Below are 19,234 nucleotides of genomic sequence, written 5' to 3' on the forward strand. Positions count from 1 at the left end.
TTGTCTTCAGTTTTCTTGCTTTGAAGTTACACATTTACTCTAGGCTGTTGCACTAGATAAATATACACTTCCAGTCATTTTGTAAGATAAAAATTCAGTTGTAAATTTCAGTTAACTAGTGGTTCTTAAAATGCTAAAATTAATAGTGTGAACTCCAGTGAATGAGATTTTTAAAAGAAACTGCTTGTAACTGTTTTCTCATGATTAGTTGGAACAGCCTGACATAGTAAGAGCAATTGGATATTATTACCAGATAAAAAATATACAGTGAGAGACAGATTGTGGTTACTCCTGTGGGAATTCTGTGCCCCGAAAAATGCAAAATTCTGCATATTTTATTTGTCAAAATAATTCAATATAACCAGTTTCACTTATTTTGGTAATTTATTTAATCTACCATACAGGGGGAAAAAAATCACAAGAACTGTTCAGCATTTCTTTAACACATGCAAGTTAAGTTACATATACTTGGTAACCAATACCCTGCATTCCAGTTATAATCCTGGATTTTCATTTAAATTACATTACTTTTATTTTGGAGTTTGGTGTTCTGTAAAGTAGAATGTCACTTGAAATTGCTCGACTCTCACGCATGAAAGTCGTACAGTTTTGCTAATCGTTGTCCTGCCTTTTTTTTTTTTTTTTTAAATGGGTAAGTAAAATAGATCCTGAGCTGTAACCTAACCCTGTTGTGCCTCTCTGGCACAGGGGAAAAGAGGGAGAAAGCCCGTATAGACCTTACTAGCTGAGGGTTCTGTTATAGTCATTTACAATAAGGCTCCTTTGCACCACTCTGGCAAGGTAAAGGAGCGTTAATTGACTAAGAGTGGGAACAATTAACTAACAGTGAGAACATCATCAGCCTGCCAGCTTAGTTGTTACACTTTTGCTCTGCCTCAGGGACAGAGCCTGTTTTACATGGGCATACGCCTCCAAGCCCTGGATGCAGCAACAGGGAGCGAGAGGGACAGAGTGAGTGGTGTCTCTCACTTTTCGCGCGCAGGCATACGCCCAGCCCCACCCCCTTAACATCTCTCCACGGACGCGCACCCAGTTTCCACCCCACCCCAGCCGAGGTGATCTGCTGCAGGCTGCTCCCAGCAGACGTGTCCGGGCTGCCGGGGAAGGGGTGTGTGTTCCCCAGAGATTTCTTTGCTTCCACATTTTTTGTGTGGGGGAGCGAAGAAATCTGCAGAAGGTATGGATTTTGTGCCCCGCGCAGAATTCCCCCAGGAGTATTGTAATGCTGAGTAATCAGATACTACTGACAGCACTGTCTGCACAGTCCTGTACTTAGAAAAATCCAAACCTTGGTACTATTCTGTTTAACTCCCCTCACAGTTTATAGATTTAGAAAACTGTAGCTTACCTACAAAAAATATCAGATGATTCTCTTTTGACCATCTGACTAAAAAGTGAGCTGCTGTTTTGGTCTTTTTAATTGGATGAGAGAACCATACAGCTGCTTTCAAAAACTTTACTCAGCCACAGTTATCTGGGCATGTAATTGTTCATTTTTCCTTGTCAACTGTGTAAAAGGTAGAGGGAAAGATTTTGTGGCTGACCTGGTAAGTTTTTGTGATCATTTTGCAAAGCTGTTATACACTGCAATATAAAAAAGGAAGGTTAAAATCCAGAATTGCTACTACTTTCATGCTACTGAAGGTCTTGCTACTTTTTCTTGAGTTCCCTGATATTAAATGAAGGATTAAGGTAGCCACGTCTCCGGATGGATGGTTGTAGTTGGTTGTCATGTCCAAACTTGTGTTCTAGAGTTTGAGTTTTATATAAAGAACTGGGAATGCCACACCAGATTGTAAAAAGAAAAGGAGTACTTGTGGCACATTAGAGACTAACAAATTTATTTGAGCATAAGCTTTCGTGAGCTACAGTTCACTTCATCGGATGCATACAGTGGAAAATATAGTGGGGAGATTTTATATACACAGAGAACATAAAACAATGGGTGTTACCATACAGACTGCAACCAGAGTGATCAGGAAAGGTGAGTTATTACCGGGGGGGGGGGGGGAAGAGGGGAACACCTTTCCTAGTGATAATCAAGGTGGGCCATTTCCAGCTACTGTTCTTGTCAACTGCTGGAAATGGCCCACCTTGATTATCACTACAAAAGGTTTTCACACACGCACGCCAGCCCACCCCCCGCTCTCCTTCTGGTAATAGCTCACCTTTCCTGATCACTCTTGTTACAGTCTGTATGGTAACACCATTGTTTCATGTTCTCTGTGTATATAAAATCTCCCTACTATATTTTCCACTGTATGCATCCGATGAAGTGAGCTGTAGCTCACGAAAGGTTATGTGCTAATAAATTTGTTAGTCTCTAAGGTGCCACAAGTACTCCTTTTCTTTTTGCGGATACAGACTAACACGGCTGCTACTCTGACATTTACCAGATTGTTTGTCAATCTCTCTTGATTGGGGGGGGGGGGGGAGGAGGAAACGTTTTTTCTCCCTCTACAAGGTACTGCTTTCGACTATCTGGCTGAAGAGTTGGGAGAACCAGATCCTTAGACTACCTGATATTTGATGGCAGGATATTTTTCAGGTTGCTGGTTCAGCTGCAGAAAGACATCTTATTGCACGAACCAGAACAGAAAGAAGAAGATAGAGCAGCATGGCTGTGTTTGCATGGGGGCATTTTACAAAGTATACTGAAATACGTTCCTTGTCTTACCTCTTGCCTTGTCTGTTCCTCTCAAGTTCTTTGGAGACAGCAGTTCAGGTATAGAAGAGTGTGGAGAGAGGTGAAAACAAGATAGGAAGGATTCTTGAGGAAAGTGGGACTTCAGGAGGTAAAGAGGCATTTGTTACACAAATGATCCGACCAAAGGAGCTGCATGTTAAAAGGTGCAAAATTGAGGGTGGGAGGAGAGGAAGAGTGAACTGGTTGGAATAGAAAAAGTGAAGAGCCCAGTTCAAAAATTCAGCTAGGTGTGGTATTATGTAAAGCCTTGAAATGAGTGTGAAATTATTGAATTTGTGATGGTAAAAGACTAGAAACCATGGATAGTATTTAAGAAGGATATTGGGTGATGTGGTCAGAGAGACTAGAGAGTGTGTGGAATGGACTGGATAGCATATGCCTTACTCACAAGTAAGGGTCTGTAAAGCCTTGCTTCTGTGATTTTTACAGTTTGAGCACTGAGTGAAACTGCCTGCTTCACTCAGAATACATATCAATGGATCATATAGAATGAGGAAGTGTTACAATCAGATGTTCTGCATTGGCACCTCATTCCTGATCTCCGACTTGTTCTTTCCTTTTCACAGAACTAAGATTTATTTACAGGACTGAGGCTTCTTAAACTGGCCTAGGTTCAAAGACTGCCCAGATGATAGCTCATGCTCTGGCTCCAATGAAAAATGTTCCACAATCTTTCTTTTATTAAGAATATTTTTACTGGCACAGTCTCTCCCTTATGCCTTATGAAGCATGATGACAACACAGACTTCCTTATTCAGTGCACATATTAAGTCATGTAACATGAGGCAGGACTTCTATGGAGTGCTGACTCATTCCATCAGCACCTTCACAAATCATCCTGCATGCGCACCTGTATATTAGAATTGAACGTGATCCAATGTACACATACACAGAGTAAGGCTCCGTGATTCGTTTTTCGTCCTTATGACATGGTCAAGTCAAACCTGATTTTTTTCCACTGCACCACCAAATATACCCACACGGGGCTAATGTCCCTGTCAAATCTCAAGCTTCTGCCTCCAGCTTAAGTGCAAGAGAAGCTTTTAACGAAGGCCTGGTCTACGCTACAGAGCTAACTCAACCTAAGTTATGCAACTCCAGCTACATGACTAGTTTAGATCGACCTACTGCGGTGTTTACACCGCACTGGGTCAACAGGAGAAACTCTCCCATTGACTTACCTTACGCATCTCATTCCGGTGGAATACTGGAATCGACGGGAGAGTGATCTGTGGTTGATTTAGCAGATCTTCACTAAACCTGCTAAATCAACCCTGGTGGATCAATCGCTGCAGCATTGATCCCCAGTAAGTGGAGCATTACCCCTAAGTCACACTTCTGTTTTTCTTCCTCTTCACATGGGAGAAGTGTACCTTCTCCAAAACTGATGCACTGTGTATGCTCAAGCTTTCAGAAATATGTGCCCTTGGACTGAACACACAGAAAATTTCAGCTTGAGAAGTTAGTTTTTGAGAAAGTTAGAAACTAAGACACTGTATAATGGAAATTCTTGTGGCCCTTAACTACAGACATCACCATACAGTGGGCATGTAACTGGGAATGTAGGTTCCAATTCAGCAAAGCAGTTAAGCACATGCTGTAAATTAAACACATGAATAATCCCAATTCTATTCAGCAAAACACTGAAGTGTGATTAAAATTAAGTGCTTTGTTGAATACAGACCATAATGAGCTACTGGTGATTTTGTTGTCTTAAAATACTTGTCCCTCAAAAATCTCTTTCCCATTGATTTCATCTCAACATGGCATATATGACTTGAGAGCTCATTATCTGAAAAATATCAAAGTAGCCTTAGTTTCTTTCCGAATAGGCTAGCTGGGGACCAAAAAGATTTTTTTTTTTTTTTTTTTAAATCAGAGAGGTTTATTTTACATAGTTCATATTGGTAAGTTTCCTTTAAAAATATTGTCAATGGTAATTGATATTCAAAAAGGGGAATTTTCTTTCTGTATACTCCATTATCTTTTTGGCAGAAACCAGCTGGAATTTTACTTTCTTTCATTCTGAACAGAGAAAACAATTGTCATGCTCGTACTGAGGAGGAGGGTGAAAAATGCAACTAGCCGTAGCCACTGAAATGTGACTTAGAAATATGTCCCCCAGTTTTTATAAAAAGATATCACTCAACTTTGTATTCTTCTTGCCTTTTAGTATGAACTGGCAAACAGTGACCATAATTACATAATTTATTGATTGTATCCAATCATAACACAGTCCATCAGTTATCCCAGTGTTCAGGATATAAAATATGTTTATTGTTCTGGTTTTGCTTCAGGAAAATACAGACTTTTAAACTCTCCTGTGACATGCATTTGAATTGACTTTGGTTGCGCATTAATTGGTGTTGATTGTAGTGACTGGAGAATCTACATTGGTAATTTAGAAGTACAACTGTAATATTTGGTTAGTTACTTTGTGGATGGGGAAATGGACAGACTGAAATATAGTCATTTCTGCTTTGCACAGGTTCAAATAAAGATTTTTTTCCCCCCTTCCACTGAGTGCTGAGGTGACTTTTATTAGTGTGTCAAACTCATTGCAGTTTTTGGATTGTCTTGAACAAATACAAGATTTTTATGTGAGCAGGCAAAAAAATGATATTGTTTAACACATAACTTCCAAAATGTGATTTACATTGTTGAAAATGAATAGTAGGCATTGCTGACTTGGTTTATTAAATACTGCAATTTTATTCCCTATTGTATTAAAAGTTTAACAAAGTTTAGTTTGTAGTACTAAGCTTATTTTGTGGTTAGGAATCTAATTTTTGCATTGAAATGACAGTAACTATTTAATCGAATATCAACTCTTTTGCAAACTGATCTAGTTAATTGATTTAAAAACTTCGAACAATTTTCGCTCTGTCTTCTTCACATCATTTGTTAATTCCCCAAAAGTATCAAAAAACTCTTCCATTTCCTTCTGGAGCATTTCATTTCTTCTTTCTGCATCTTCCCGTGCCCTCTCTGCATTTCGCATTTTAATCTCCACCAGACTGTACCACTTTCGTTGCTGACACAGTTTTGAATGCAGATCCTTAATCTCTGACTGCAGCTCTTTGTTCCGCTGCTCCAGGCTGTTTGAAAGATAGACATTGCAATTTATAGGGCTCTTTTTCCTGTCTCTGTTTCATGAGAAACCTAAATTTTTAAAAACCATTTGATTTTAAGCATGTGATACTATAAATAGAAGTGTGTGGAGAGGCACTTGGTATCCCCAAAGCAAACTATGTTAGGTCCCCCTTCAACATGTTGCTGATGCATTTCTCTCCCATCATCTTCATGATCTGTTCACTTTCTGCAGCTCAATGAGTTAATGTACCAAACCTGCTCACAAAGTTGTCCTTTCTTTTCAAAGGTAAATACAATTCTCCATTTTATACTCATGCTAGTATACCTTGTATTGTAGTGTAAAAAGCAGTTGTGTACATTTCTGCACAAGCACCCAGATGCTTTGACTTAGGTTGTGTGCAATTTCTCTAATATTAAGTTATGGAAGGGAGGGCTATAAGTCCTGTGTATAGTCTTCACTTAGTGCTGACCCACTCCCACAAACAAATAGTTGGATTTTACATCAGATTTCAGTGGAATCTCACAAGTGTTCAGGATCCTTGCACACACTCTGTATCTAATGCTAAAAAAATTAACAGCTATCAAAATTTGCTTTTCCATACTCTTGATTATTTAACTGTATTATTGTTGCTTTAACTGGCATGGAATATAGATAGAATCATAGAAGATTAGGGTTGGAAGAGACCTCAGAAGGTCATCTAATCTAATCCCCTCCTCAAAGCAGGACCAGCCCCAACTAAATCGTCCCAGCCAGGGCTTTGTCAAGCCAGGCCTTAAAAACCTCTAAGGATGGAGATTCCACCACCTCCCTAGGTAACCCATTCCAGTGCTTCACCACCCTCCTAGTGAAATAGTGTTTCCTAATATCCAACCTAGACCTCCCCCACTGCAACTTGAGACCATTGCTCCCTGTTCTGTCATCTGCCACCACTAAGAACAGCCAAGCTCCATCCTCTTTGGAACCCCCCTTCAGGTAGTTGAAGGCTGCTATGAAATCCCCCCTCAGTCTTCTCTTCTGCAGAGTAAACAAGCCCAGTTCCGTCAGCCTCTCCTTGTAAGATTGATGGGAACCATCTCACACACATGCAATAGGCCTCTGCAGTGGAACACTACACCTGTTCAACAGCAAACAGCCAGACAACTATTTTTAGGAAAGAAACTGAATGAGAATATCAAATTGAAACTGCAAGGGAGAATTTAGGCAGAATGTAGTAAGGATGGAACTAAAAAAGGAACAGCTCCTTTATTTTCCCACCAATCCCTTATTTAATCTTTACATTACTCAACAGAAAGGTTGATGTATCCAAGACCTGTGACATTTTTGTCTCACTTGCATCATTTACTTTCCTTTTTATTGTAAGGCTAGACCTGCATAATGTATGGCAAAGCAGTTTTTTGTTGTTAATTGCTTTTAGTTACATTCATCTGAAATGCTGAGGCTGCAGTGCTGGGCAAAAAATATTTTGTATTCCTTTACTCCCAGGGGAGGCTTAATCTTCTAGTGTTTGCAGGCAATACATTTATTAAGGAGGAATCATTAACCCCTTTGAAAGTGGGACTATCCTATGAAACTAGGAAACTTCCAACAAATCTTCAATATCGGGCAGATTGCACTTCCTCTCCTTTATTTTGAGGGCAAATTAAATATCCCCATTTGAAAGTCACTAAAATAATTATTTCAAGGTATATCACACTTTAACTAAATATTCTATTTGGATAATTTATCTGAAATTTTATAGCTAACTAATTAGTGATGGCATCTGTTTAGAAGATATGGGCATTTTTTGTATAATAAACAGGTGGCATTGTTCAGCTGACTGAGCACAGACTTAGGAGCTGTTGCATTCTTGTTCTAGGTCTACCTTTGGCTCACTAAGCAGCGTAAGGTAGGTTACTTTCCCTATTCAATTTCCTGTTACGAAAAATGAGGATAGTACTTGCCAACCTCCCCACTGAGCTGTTACAAAGAATTTTTGTTTAAAGTTTGTAAAGCGCTGTGTCAGTGCTTAGTATTAGTATTGTTTATATGCTGGCTTATTTCCCCCCAACCCCAAACTGACTGCCCAAAGTACTGCTCTTCATGCTGACTGAAAGGGGGGAGGGGAATTCCACAGTTGACTTCAGATTTTTTTTAAAAAAAATCTTCTAGTTCTCCAAGAAATTTTAAATGCTTTGACATTTTCCAACCAGCTCAAATGATACTAGCTTCTGTTAGTTTTAAATAAATGACATTAGCCTAATACCCTGTAACATGAGTCAAAACTGGTCTCTTGTAAATACTGGACAGTGAGAAACATTCACTTTGAAATGTGAAAAAACATTATTTCTATTGCAATAGTGTCCAAGGACCTCAGTTGGGGATCTCTGCGTCTCAGCAGTAGGCACAGTACACACAACACAAAGTCCCTGCCCCAGAAAGCTCATAGTCTAAGATTCCTTACCTTGTAATTTTAGCTTCATACTCTGCCTTCTGCCTGGACATCTGCTTCTTTAGGCTGACAAGATGGTGCTGCACTGAAGTTGAATTTGCTGAGAAGTCATTGGCAGTAGGAGATCCTTCACTGCTCTTGTCTCCTGGGCCATGTCCCAAGTTTTCCTGTAGCCCCAAAACATTGGAAGTGGCTGTATTAGTTTCTTGGGACTCTTCTGGGCAGGTAGACCTGGTTAAATATCTTGAAGTCGGGTTTTCTTCAAACATAATTTCACATAAGGAGCTAGTCCTGGATCCCTGACCAGTATTGCTCCTACTAGCTTTGCAAAAGAATCCGTTCCGTTTTGTTACAGAAGAGGTTGTTTTCATGCATTTGCCTCACCCTGGACTGTGAAACTTTTCTTCCTTACCACAGCTGTTTGAAGCTTTTCAAATACTTGGAAATTGTCCATTTTGTTGGAGCCTGGATCTTGTTTCAGTCTCTGATTTTGTTTTTGATATGGAAAGGGTGACGCCTCAAGTTGGTGTGCCAGTTCACTGTGCGCATGGTCTCATTGTGCTGGCTTGTTCTTATCCCCAGGAGACACCACCTCTTTTGTGTACCCTCCATCTTTTCTGTGTAGTTTGAATGACATCTGTGGGTGGCACATTTCATAGCTGTCTGAATTACTAGTTGCATTCTTCTCTGATAAATTTTCTGCCGGGGTAATCTTGTCTGTCAGTAACCTGGGGCAGAAGGGGGTAGCTGGTCTGTATTCTACAAATACAAGGCTCCCTATGTTCCATATTGCACAGATTATGGAAGAGGCATGTTAAATCTGTTTTGGGTGCACTGTGTCTAGCCAGCCTGGCGTGAGAAAAATTGCATGAATGGAAAACAGCTTGCTGAGCTTTTTTATCACTGACATCAACTGTTGCACATTTTAAAGGAAGCAGAGGGTAATGGTTAAAGTAAAGCTATTCAGTCTCTCTTCAGCGCTGTTGTATCAAGGACAAGAACTCTGAGGTCACGGAAGCTTAGGGCTCTTTTTATCTACTTACTAAAAATTAACGAACGAATACATTTTAAATAGACATTTATTTTTTTAACTCCTTCTTTTCAGAGGATACTCAAGTAAGTAAAGTACAGTTTCATTTTCCAGATGACCAGAAATCACTCAAGTACAGCAAACTAAATAGGTGGGGGGGGGGGGGAAGCTTGTAATTACAGTTAAAATACATCTAACTCTAAAACTAAAGCAATTTAATAATAATTTGGAGATCCTTTTTCCTCAGTCATTTGGTACAAGGAACAAGGTGAGGTTTGAATAGTGGGCAAGATTACCAATACAAATAACTATAGGAAACCTTAGCTGGCCCAGCTACCACATTACTTATTTTTTGTATGTTTTCTTCCAGGGTTTTCACATATCCATGCAGAGTCTCTCTTTCTGATGTTCTTTTCTGTTCACCTGACTCGGAGTTTGTATTTAAAAAAACAAACAAAAAACCCTCTGAAACTGATGCACACAAAATAAAGGCTACTCCACATATGCTTTAAAAGTATCTCTTGAGCCTGGTGCTTTTATGAGCCATTTTCTAAGAGTGGTAGGCTGCTATATTATCCGTTTATTTTAAAAGGCTGTGTTATGAATTTGCTATGTCCTAGATGTGCATGTGTTAGATTAAAAATGGTGGATTGTTCCCACAGGAAGATGCAAAATTGAAAGTTCGTCCCTTTGCTACACAAAAACTGGTCATCACCTTTCGGTTAGACTCCCTAGTCTACTGCGAAACTTTGATAGCTTGAGTGAAGCTGCCAAATGTTTATAACCCTTTGTAGAGGGAGCTCAGCATCCTTTGTGGAATTTTTCTTTCCTCAGACCTGTAAAGCCTGCTGGACAAGGCTCATACAGCGTTTAGTCAGATGGGAATACTGTTTTGATTGATTTGGGCTGGCTTAGTGGCCACCACCAAGGCAGACTTCAGCATCCACTAGCTGTTCTTTTACATGAGTTTTAAGGTATCTCCCTCCTCTCAAATGAATAACACACTATTATTCATCCCACTGTGCCCAGAGCTCTGCTAGGTGCCTTGCAGACCATAGAAAGTAAATGGGACTTGTGAAATTTTTACTCTAAGCCTCCTCGGTAGAAAAACAGTCCTTAAACTTGAACAAGCAGATTGAATATTCAGTAACTCTGAAGAAGACTTGAGATTATTATCGAAAGAAGAATCAAGAGAGATAAGAACTACACACATACTAAGGGCAAGAAAACTGCTGACTGAAGGAGTGGGATCCACAGATTCTGTTTTGCAGAAATAAAGTACTGGGTAGATAAAAATCAAGAACGGCAGTTGCTACCGAGCAAAAGCCCTTAATACTCCAGAGATGTTTTTTTCTTGGAATAATGTCATTGCTTTACACCAATTTTATGTTTCATAAATAACAGATGGCTGAAGTCTCTGAAGAATTAGATTCTCTATCTTTTACAATAAATTACTTTGACAAAAAAAGCGGGGGGAGAGGGGTGTGCGGGAGAAAGAGGCAGACAACTGTGAAGAGCACCAGCTGCTATTTACACAAATGTGAAAGACCTTCTTCCTCTTTTCATTCAAATGTAGAATTTCTTGTCAGACATTCTTTTAACAGGAGCCTTGGCAAAACTGAAACATCCTCCGTATCTGTGAGGAAATGGTTCCAGAATGGGCTGTCAATTGAGACTGAAGTATGAGTGCCTCCTCAGATATCTTGTGTCTTGAGTAAATTGTGGCTGGAAGAGTTGCAGAGGTGATGCTTCTATGCTGAAGTGTGGGTGGATGTAATGGGAAGTGAACAACATAAGCTCCTTGGAAACTGAGCTCTGGATAGCATTATAGTGAAGTTGTTACTAATGTAATAAGGGGGTTGACGGCATGGAAACTAGAAGGCTATTTTACTAGTGCACCACCTGCTTTGTCAAATATGGTTCAAGTAGAGTGGTTCTCAAACTGTGGGTTGGGACCCCAAAGTGGGTCACGAGTGACCCCGTTTTAATGGGGTCGCCAGGGCTGGCATTACACATGCTGCGGCCCGGGGCTGAAGCGAAAGCCTGTGGCCCACTGCCAAGGGCCAAAACTGAATCCTGAGCCCCACCACCCAGGCCTGAAGCTAAAAGCCAAGGGCTTCAGCTCTGGGTGTCAGGGTTCAGGTCACAGGCCCCCCCGCCTGGGGCTGCAGCCCTTGGGCTTCGGCTTTTTCTCTTCCCCCCTGCCCTCCGCCTTGGAGCGACTGGACTCAGGCGGGCTAAGGCTTCGGTTCCCCCTCCTGGGGTCGTGTAGTAAGTTTTGTTGTCAGAAGGAGGTCACGGAGCAATTAAATTTGAGAACCTCTGAAGGAGGGCAAACTACATGTTCAAAGTGGTCCTGACAGAGTTGTATAGAGGACGCTTTTTCTGCCTTTAGAAGTGACTTCCTGTCACATCCTTTGACTGTCTTATGCTTCTATCACTGATTTTATTTTCTGCAAATGACATCTGTGGTGGTAGATGGAAAATAAACAAAAATAAATAGTTCCTAAACATTTTATAAAGCTAAATCTTTCTGAAAGTGTTTACTGTCTTGAGGACTTTTTCAATGGCAATTTCAGACTCAGCAGGTTTCAATCTGTGTGCAAAGATAATCTGCAAAGACTTCAGAGAGTGGCTTCTTGAAGATTGCATTGGAGATTATGGATATTGGATGGATTTGGTCTTTCTGGATGGGTCTCTTATTGGTTTCACAAAGTTATGTTCCTGTGTTTTATGTAGCATTTTAGCACTATCTGAACTGTTATTTATTTGTATTGTGGTAGCACCTAGAGGCTGCAGCCCCGGTGCGCTAGGCACTGTACATACATAAAACAGATATGGTCTGTGCCCTGAAGAGTTTGCAGTCTAAGTGCATTAGATGCACATTTTGCCTGACAATGTACTAACTCAACCAAAGAAGTACAAGTGACTCAAGCATCATTTCAACATTTCATTAATTTTTTAAAATTTTATGTATGCTCAGTATCTCAGTGAAATCTCTCCCTAGCTGCCTGCTACCAACAGCTAACCCATTATATTAGGCATTTGTGAGAATTAGCTTCTTAATGATAAAGGATAAATGGGAAAAGAAAAAAGTTGGCCAGTTCCTCCTTATTTCCCTTTTCACAAGTCACTGAGTGTACTCTGGTTCATTGACCAAGTTAGTATGGTTTTGCAATTGCTCTGTCAAATGCCTCTGGTGGGCAGTCCACAAGAACACCTCTGTAGTAAGGGGTGGTGGTGACAGCAAATCTGAGAACAGTGCACCTTAGTACAGGAACTGCTCTACTGCATTAGCCCAGTGGCAAAAATGGCTGATCTAATCCGGTATCTTATCTCCAGCAGTTGCTCATTTTGAATGCTTCAGAGGAAGGTATAAAACAACCATAGTTGTCAATTATGTGATAATATGACTATCATGGAAGTATCTCAAGCATACCTCAACCTCAAGCATTTAGTGATCTGTCTGCTTGCCTAGAAGCATCCACTTATACTTGTAAGTATAAGTGGCCATCCATACATACACTTAGACTTCAGCCAGTGTCATTGTTGAGGATATTCTTATTTATCACGTAGATGTTCAATCCTTCTGTTGAATCCTGCTAAATTGTTTGCCTCTGTCTTGGGGCAGTGAGTTCCATAGGCTAATTGTGTCTTGTGAAAAAAAGGATTTATACAAATGAGCCCCTTTTCTCCTCTCTCACATGTGCACACACTCACTCCTAATCCCAATGCTTTAAAAACAGTAATATCAAGAACTTCAAATTCTCAGAGTTAGAATTCAGATGTATTCACATTTATGTTATCTATGCCTCTATACTTTTTCAGAAAGATAGAACTAAAAGCCACTAACAAATCTGTTTGATAGGGCCACTTATGTGACCTGTTTAGTGATTCTGAATATTATTTGAGTGCTAACGCTATGTTCAATGTGCTAGAAAACAGGAGCAGGATGCAGTCTTTGCTCAAGCAAGCTTACCATCTAAATTAGATAGAGATTGCTTGAGCATTCTTGTACGTACACTGCGTACATACGTATATTAGGCAAATGGATGGGTTTCATGTGGTCAGTGAATTTTTTTTATTTAATGTAAGATTGTAATTTCTAGCTGATGGGGTTTTTGTAATGTGTATACCATGACTGCCTATTTGAGTTCCTCAGACCCAGTGTCAACATCATAAGAATCACCACCATGAGTGGCACTAATTGGTGCCTTTGGCACTCTGCAAAGCAGCCAAGGATTGAATGGGCATTGAGAGTTAATTACCCCTTTTTCACCTTGAGTGGTAGCCCATCTGATCAGGGTTGGTGATGAAGTTTGTTGTGCTGGACCTACGCTGTGGATGAAAAGAGGGTGTCAAATGTCTCCTTGTGTCAGTGTTAAATTCATCCCTAATATTAACAACTTTTTGAAAGAATTAAACATATGACTGAGTCTGGGAAATCTCTGACATCTTATCTGAATGGGAAAGTTGAATAGATGGTAGGTACCTTACACAGAGATTTGTGTTCAGGGTTCTGGAAATGGTCTCAAATGGAGGTCAGCAGCAGGCCATAAAAACTGAGGGTGGAAAGGCACAGTTTGATGTATTAAACACAACCAGAGGCAGCTTCATGGGTGTTCCAATACAGTGCCTGTAAATCCTATTAGAGCACCTACTGCCCTGAGTCTGGCTGGTGAAAAGGAAAGGACAATCTGGTTCAACCAGCTATTTAGAGAGATGTATACAAGCATTCCTGGGGCGTGACAAATCTGACAATTTAACTCTGGTTGATGGAAATTAGTCATCATAAGGGTCTCAATATTGCCAGGTCCATGGGGTTAAAAATTGTGTCAGAACCCAAAAGCTCATGAGATTGGACTAAAAATCATAAGTATATTTTTTTTAAGCCAAGAAAATATCACATTTTTGGTCAATCTTCTGGTGTTTGGACCCCCTTGGCCAACCCCTAGAGTGTGTGTGTGACAACCACAGGATTAAAATTCAACCTCAAAAGCAAATGCAAAAACGCAGGACCTGGCTCCCTGGTGCACCTATTCCCCACATTCCTTCCCACTGCCAGATTCCCACAGTCCCCCAGCCCCTGCCCCCATCTTCAACCTTCAGAGGAGGGGGCATTCCCTCAGGGTGCCTACCTCCGTTAACTCCCCCATCCTGCAGTGTGTTGGGGGAATGAAGTTGCTGCTGCTGTTGAGCTTGGAAGGGATGGGGAGCAGCTGTGCTGTGCTGCTCCGTCTCTGGAGCTGTGACCCATTCAGGACACATAGCTGTAGTCAATGCCTGCAGTACAGGGCACCCTATGTGCTGCCTTGGGGATGAGGTTGGTAGCAAAGAGGAGCAGGGAGGGGTAAGAGAAGAGACCATAAGTGCACCCTTCCCTCCAGCCCAGCTATGCTCTTTCTTCCTTCCTTCACTGCTGCTGGGCTCCTCATAATGGGCAAAGGAGGGTGGGCAGGCAGTGTCCCAAGAGAGGAAGAAGGGAACTGGGCAGGGGTCAGTGGCCTGATTGGGAGGGAGCTGGTAGAAGGCATCATTTGGAGGGCAAGAGAGCAGGGCAGGAGCCTTGCCTGGAGGAAAAAGCTGCAGCAAGTCCCCATGGTAGGAGTAGGGGACCGTGTCCCGAGTAGGGGAAAGAGTCCTTCCCATTAGTCAGTAGAAAAAGTGAAATGTTCTCTTCTCCCTCTCTCACCAGTGTGTGTAGACTTTGTCCATTTCAGATTAAGTGCCCTGAAATGTATGTGTGTAGGTGCATGGATATACATACACACACACACACACGCGCGCGATTCTCCTTGAGAACTCAGAAATCAGACCCCAAAATAGGATTTACTACAGAGAATAAGATCTTGGGATTTCTGAGCCAATTTCATGATGTTTCAGGGCTTGTCTCAAGATTATTGAACGTGGAGGTTTGGCGGCACTGCAATCATGATAACACTGCAAATGTTGGCAATACTGAGGCCTTGAAGGATGCGATAGGAGCTGGAAGAGTACTTCTAGGAGATGGAGCACAAACTCTCCATACTGCCTAGTGAAAGAGATGGATCATTTACAGTAGTACCCAGCGTTGCTATTGTCCCCTATCCTCAAGTTTAAACACCCAATCTAGAGGAATACTGCAATACAAATCCCAAAAATGGTCTTCCTGAGAGCGTAAATGGAATAGGTTGTTTACACTATGTCCTTACAAATTAAAGGTCGATGGCAGAAATACGAGTTGTATTTTTGGTTGGTTGGTTTGTTTTGTTTTTACCCTGAGGCAGAGGAAGAACTTGGATTCAAACCTTCAGCTTGCATAGGCCTGGGATGTTTTGAAAAATTGTTTTTCTTTTGGGCTAATTGCACATTCATTGGATGGAATGCAGGATTCCTTGTCCGGAATTACCTCTTCCTGAAATTTAGAGATGCTGCCATGTGTGGTTAAAATGAAACATGCTTGCAATAGTTTTTGTAGGAAAGTTATGGGATTTTCTCCTGATTCTGGTCTGATGCCAGTTTCTTGCTCTTGTGTATCTCTTCTGATCTCTAAAAAAGAAGAGAGAGAGAAAACAATACAGTCCATTCACATTTTATCAGACATGAATTATACTGTGGCTGACTGAAGTATGAACTTTCCTGCAAGGGCATCAACAGGCTAACTGTGGCTTTCCAGGGTGGAAGTCAGGGGTGGACAATAATTTTCACAGGGGAGCCACTCCATGAATTTTGGTAAGTCGTCACGGCCCACACATTTCTACTGTATTAATGGAGGGGGTGCGGGGTATGGGAGGGAGTTTGAGTGCAGGAGGGAGCTCCAGACTGGGGCAGGGGATTGGGGTGCAAGAGGAGGTGCGAGGTGCAGGCTCTGGCTGGGAGGCGCTTACCACAGGTGGCTCCCGGCCAGCAGCGCAGCAGGGCTCAGGCAGGCTGCCTGTCTGCTGTGGCCCCACACCGCTCCTGGAAGTGGCTGTGGCCAGCTGCTGCTGGCATGTCTCTGCGCGCCCCTTTCCGGCCAAGGGGAGCTGTGAGGACAGTTCTGGGGGTGAGGGCAGCGCACAGAGCCGCCTTTCCTCCCACCAGGTGCGCGCGGAGACATGCCTGCAGCAGCCAGCCACTTCCGGGAATGGCATGGGTAGGCAGCCTGCCTGAGCACCCCTCTGCACTGCAGGGCTTTTAGCAGCCCGGAGATCGCGAGGGGGCAGCCAAAGAGCCTGGCGGGCCGGATCCAGCCTGTGGGCCGTATTTTGCCCATCCCTGGTGTAAGTGAAGACTTAAATCTGTGTGTGTGTACACTTACCTGACACTTCTGCTCTGATTAAAGGATGTGGAGGGAGCGGGGCGGTGTGTATATATATAATATCTTAAAATCTAATGACAATTCGGTTCCATCTACAAGGAAAATTAACATGTTGTTGACCATGATTGTCAAAAATGGGTTCTTCCTCACCTGCTGTTGAAAACAGTTCAACTGTTAATGAAGATGAGACCACAACCATTTTCAACACAGTTTACAGAAAGCGTGATAGATGCCACTTCCCACCAGGGTCAATCTTTTTCTGTAACAGTGTTGAAAATGGGTTTTGTCTGGCCTACACCAAATCAGCCAAATCACTTTCAACCTCTGTTATGGGCAAGAGTATACAAAGGGATGGGGCGGGAGGAATAATACCAAACATCCATTGTCACCTACTGCTAACTTGCCTAGTGTTGACAGACCCTCAGAGGGCCACCTTCTGCCCTCGTGTGGAAGCATGGTGTTACCGAGAGCAGAAATTATTGCAGTATGTCCCCTTGCAGTGTTCCTCTACCCTAACACAAGCAAGTGTGTTTTTTCCAGAACTGTGCACAGTAGGGGGAAATGTGATCTGGGGGTGCAGGCAGATTTATTTGGTTGTGGTGTGTTGTCTGTGTTGCTTGGTGCTTGTTTTAGTGGTGAGACGTGTCTCTGGGTGGAGGAGTAGAGGTACGTGCTGTTACATGCATTAATTTTTCATTTTCCTGCTTTTGGGTTAGATATGTTATGTTCAGTCCAACCTTAACTGACACGACAACATAGTGTTTTTGCGTATTGATATGGAGTGTCCCAACTGAATGGCATTACCAAGAGCCCAAGACTAGTGTCATTCAACAGCATGGGAGAGAGTCAAAAATGAGGGCAGGGTGCTTATAAGAGAGGCAATGTGGTCTAGGATGTGTGGGTAAGGCAACAGACTGGGACTCGAGACCTGGGTTCAATTCCTGGCTCTGCCCCTGGCCTCCTGGGGGACCTTGGCAAGTCACTTTCCCTCCCTGTGCTTCCTTTTCCTTATCTGTAGATGGGGATAGTGATACTGACCTCTTTTGTAATGCACTTTGAGAGCTTCTGAGGACAAGCACTCTAGAAGAGTTTGGCATTTTTATTATTAATTATTGTAACCACACATTCAGCCCTACTAGAGAGCCCAGAACCTCCTGAATATCCTCCTTTAATTCTCACTCCTTCTGGAGTTCCAGCTGAACAAAATGTTCCTCAGTTCCTCTCCTAAGCACCCCTGAACTATCACTGCTCATAAACCGCTGTAGCTGCATTTCGCTGGTGGGTGAAGTCCGTCCTCTTTTTGTTAAAGTTAGTTAAGCACTTCAGAATCCTTCCAGATGAAAAGCATCACCAAATGTACTGAATTATTTCCCAGATCCTCAAAGGTATTTAGGCAGCTGTCTGTCATTAATTTCAATGGGAGTTAGGTGCTAAAGTATCTTTGGGGATCTGGGCTATTGTGTGTGAAAGAAACATGTTGTTTGTACTGATGTTGTTGCTGCTTTGGCCCCAGGATATTAGAGAGACAAGGTGGGGGAGGGAATATCTTTTATTGGACTAACTCCTGTTGGTGACAGAGACAAGCTCTCCAGCTACACAGAGCTCCTCTTCATGACTGGACAGAAACATGACATTTTTTTTTTTTCCTGACTAGCAGAGCACAGGTGTGTTTAACCTCATGACCACTAGATGTCACAGTTGCTTTTTTAATTTTAAGTTGCTATAGATGAAAATGCACAGAGTGGAAATTTTCAGTGAGAAAAAATTGGGGTATTTCTCCAAGTTCAGTAGTCATTTTTGACCAGCCTTTTGTAAAGCAAAGTTAGGGGATATATTGCCGGTGCAAACACTGAAGGTGGACATGGTGTATGTGTGTGGGAGGGGGGAATCTTTATTAAAAAGACTTACAGACTCCTTGCAACAGAGGGTGCTGTGTACTTCACTCAACAGAAAAGATAGACTTGTATGTGAGACTATTTCAAACAGGTGGCTTTACAGAGCTATGAAAGGGACACTTGTGTACAAGTGCCATACTAAATAAAACTAGCTAGGAGTAAGGGCTTGAGTGTAGATATTAAAAGGAGTCTCCAGGAAGTGCTGTTATCCAGTCAGTCTCTCTCTCTCTCTCTCTCTGTTATTTCATCCAGCCTAACAATGCATGCCACGCAATTAAAGAAGGTTCACAATATAGAGATTCTAGTGAGTAAGGAGCCCAAACAAACGGGTTTGTTGCTCAGTAGTTGCCCATTTACCTGCTGGCCTTCCAGGACTCCTAATTAATTCTAAAACATTTTTAAAAAAATTTAAGGGGCAGAGTGGTAGTTGTCCAAGTCACCTCCATCAGATGATCAGATGTAGAAGAAAGTGAAGCAAATATTTGCATCTCTTGCAAATTTACTCAGGCAAATAATTGCAAGAGTGTTTCTTTACAATGTAGCTGGATAATGTCCACAATTTCTGCAGGCATCTACTTCTCTGTGTAGCCCACCAAATAATTAAAAAGGAGTCCCAGGAGATGTAAATCTGACTCTTTCTACCTTTATTTTGCTTCCAGGTTGTCATCTTTATTTGCTCCTTAGCTCACTTTCCTCTTTTGCTGCAATACGTCTATACCAAACAGGTGTATCATCTATCAATAGCTCTGCAACTTAGGGCATCGCTGAGGTGGGACTATA

General features: G+C 41.9%; 2 protein-coding genes across 2 annotated transcripts in view; one reads left to right on the top strand and one right to left on the bottom strand.

Annotated features, from left to right (window-relative positions):
• Positions 1-19,234, top strand: part of MAPK9 (mitogen-activated protein kinase 9) — a 94,033-nt gene that overhangs the window by 51,442 nt on the left and 23,357 nt on the right. The window lies entirely within an intron of this gene.
• Positions 4,247-8,866, bottom strand: LOC114022316 (rho GTPase-activating protein 24). Its single transcript, XM_027833675.3, has 2 exons — positions 8,263-8,866; positions 4,247-5,826 (listed from the first exon to the last, which is right to left on the bottom strand). The coding sequence occupies exons 1-2, from the start codon at positions 8,619-8,621 to the stop codon at positions 5,574-5,576; spliced, it is 612 nt and encodes a 203-aa protein (XP_027689476.3). The 5' UTR covers positions 8,622-8,866; the 3' UTR covers positions 4,247-5,573.

The sequence above is a fragment of the Chelonia mydas genome, chromosome 8 (genome assembly GCF_015237465.2).
Source record: "Chelonia mydas isolate rCheMyd1 chromosome 8, rCheMyd1.pri.v2, whole genome shotgun sequence".
NCBI lineage: Eukaryota > Metazoa > Chordata > Testudines > Cheloniidae > Chelonia > Chelonia mydas.

Excerpts from the sequence above, each read along its gene's own strand:
- LOC114022316 (XM_027833675.3), bottom strand. The coding sequence starts at position 8,621 with ATGAAAACAACCTCTTCTGTAACAAAACGGAACGGATTCTTTTGCAAA. Across the intron at positions 5,827-8,262 it reads TATGAAGCTAAAATTACAAG|CCTGGAGCAGCGGAACAAAG; the intron begins GTAAGGAATCTT and ends TCTTTCAAACAG.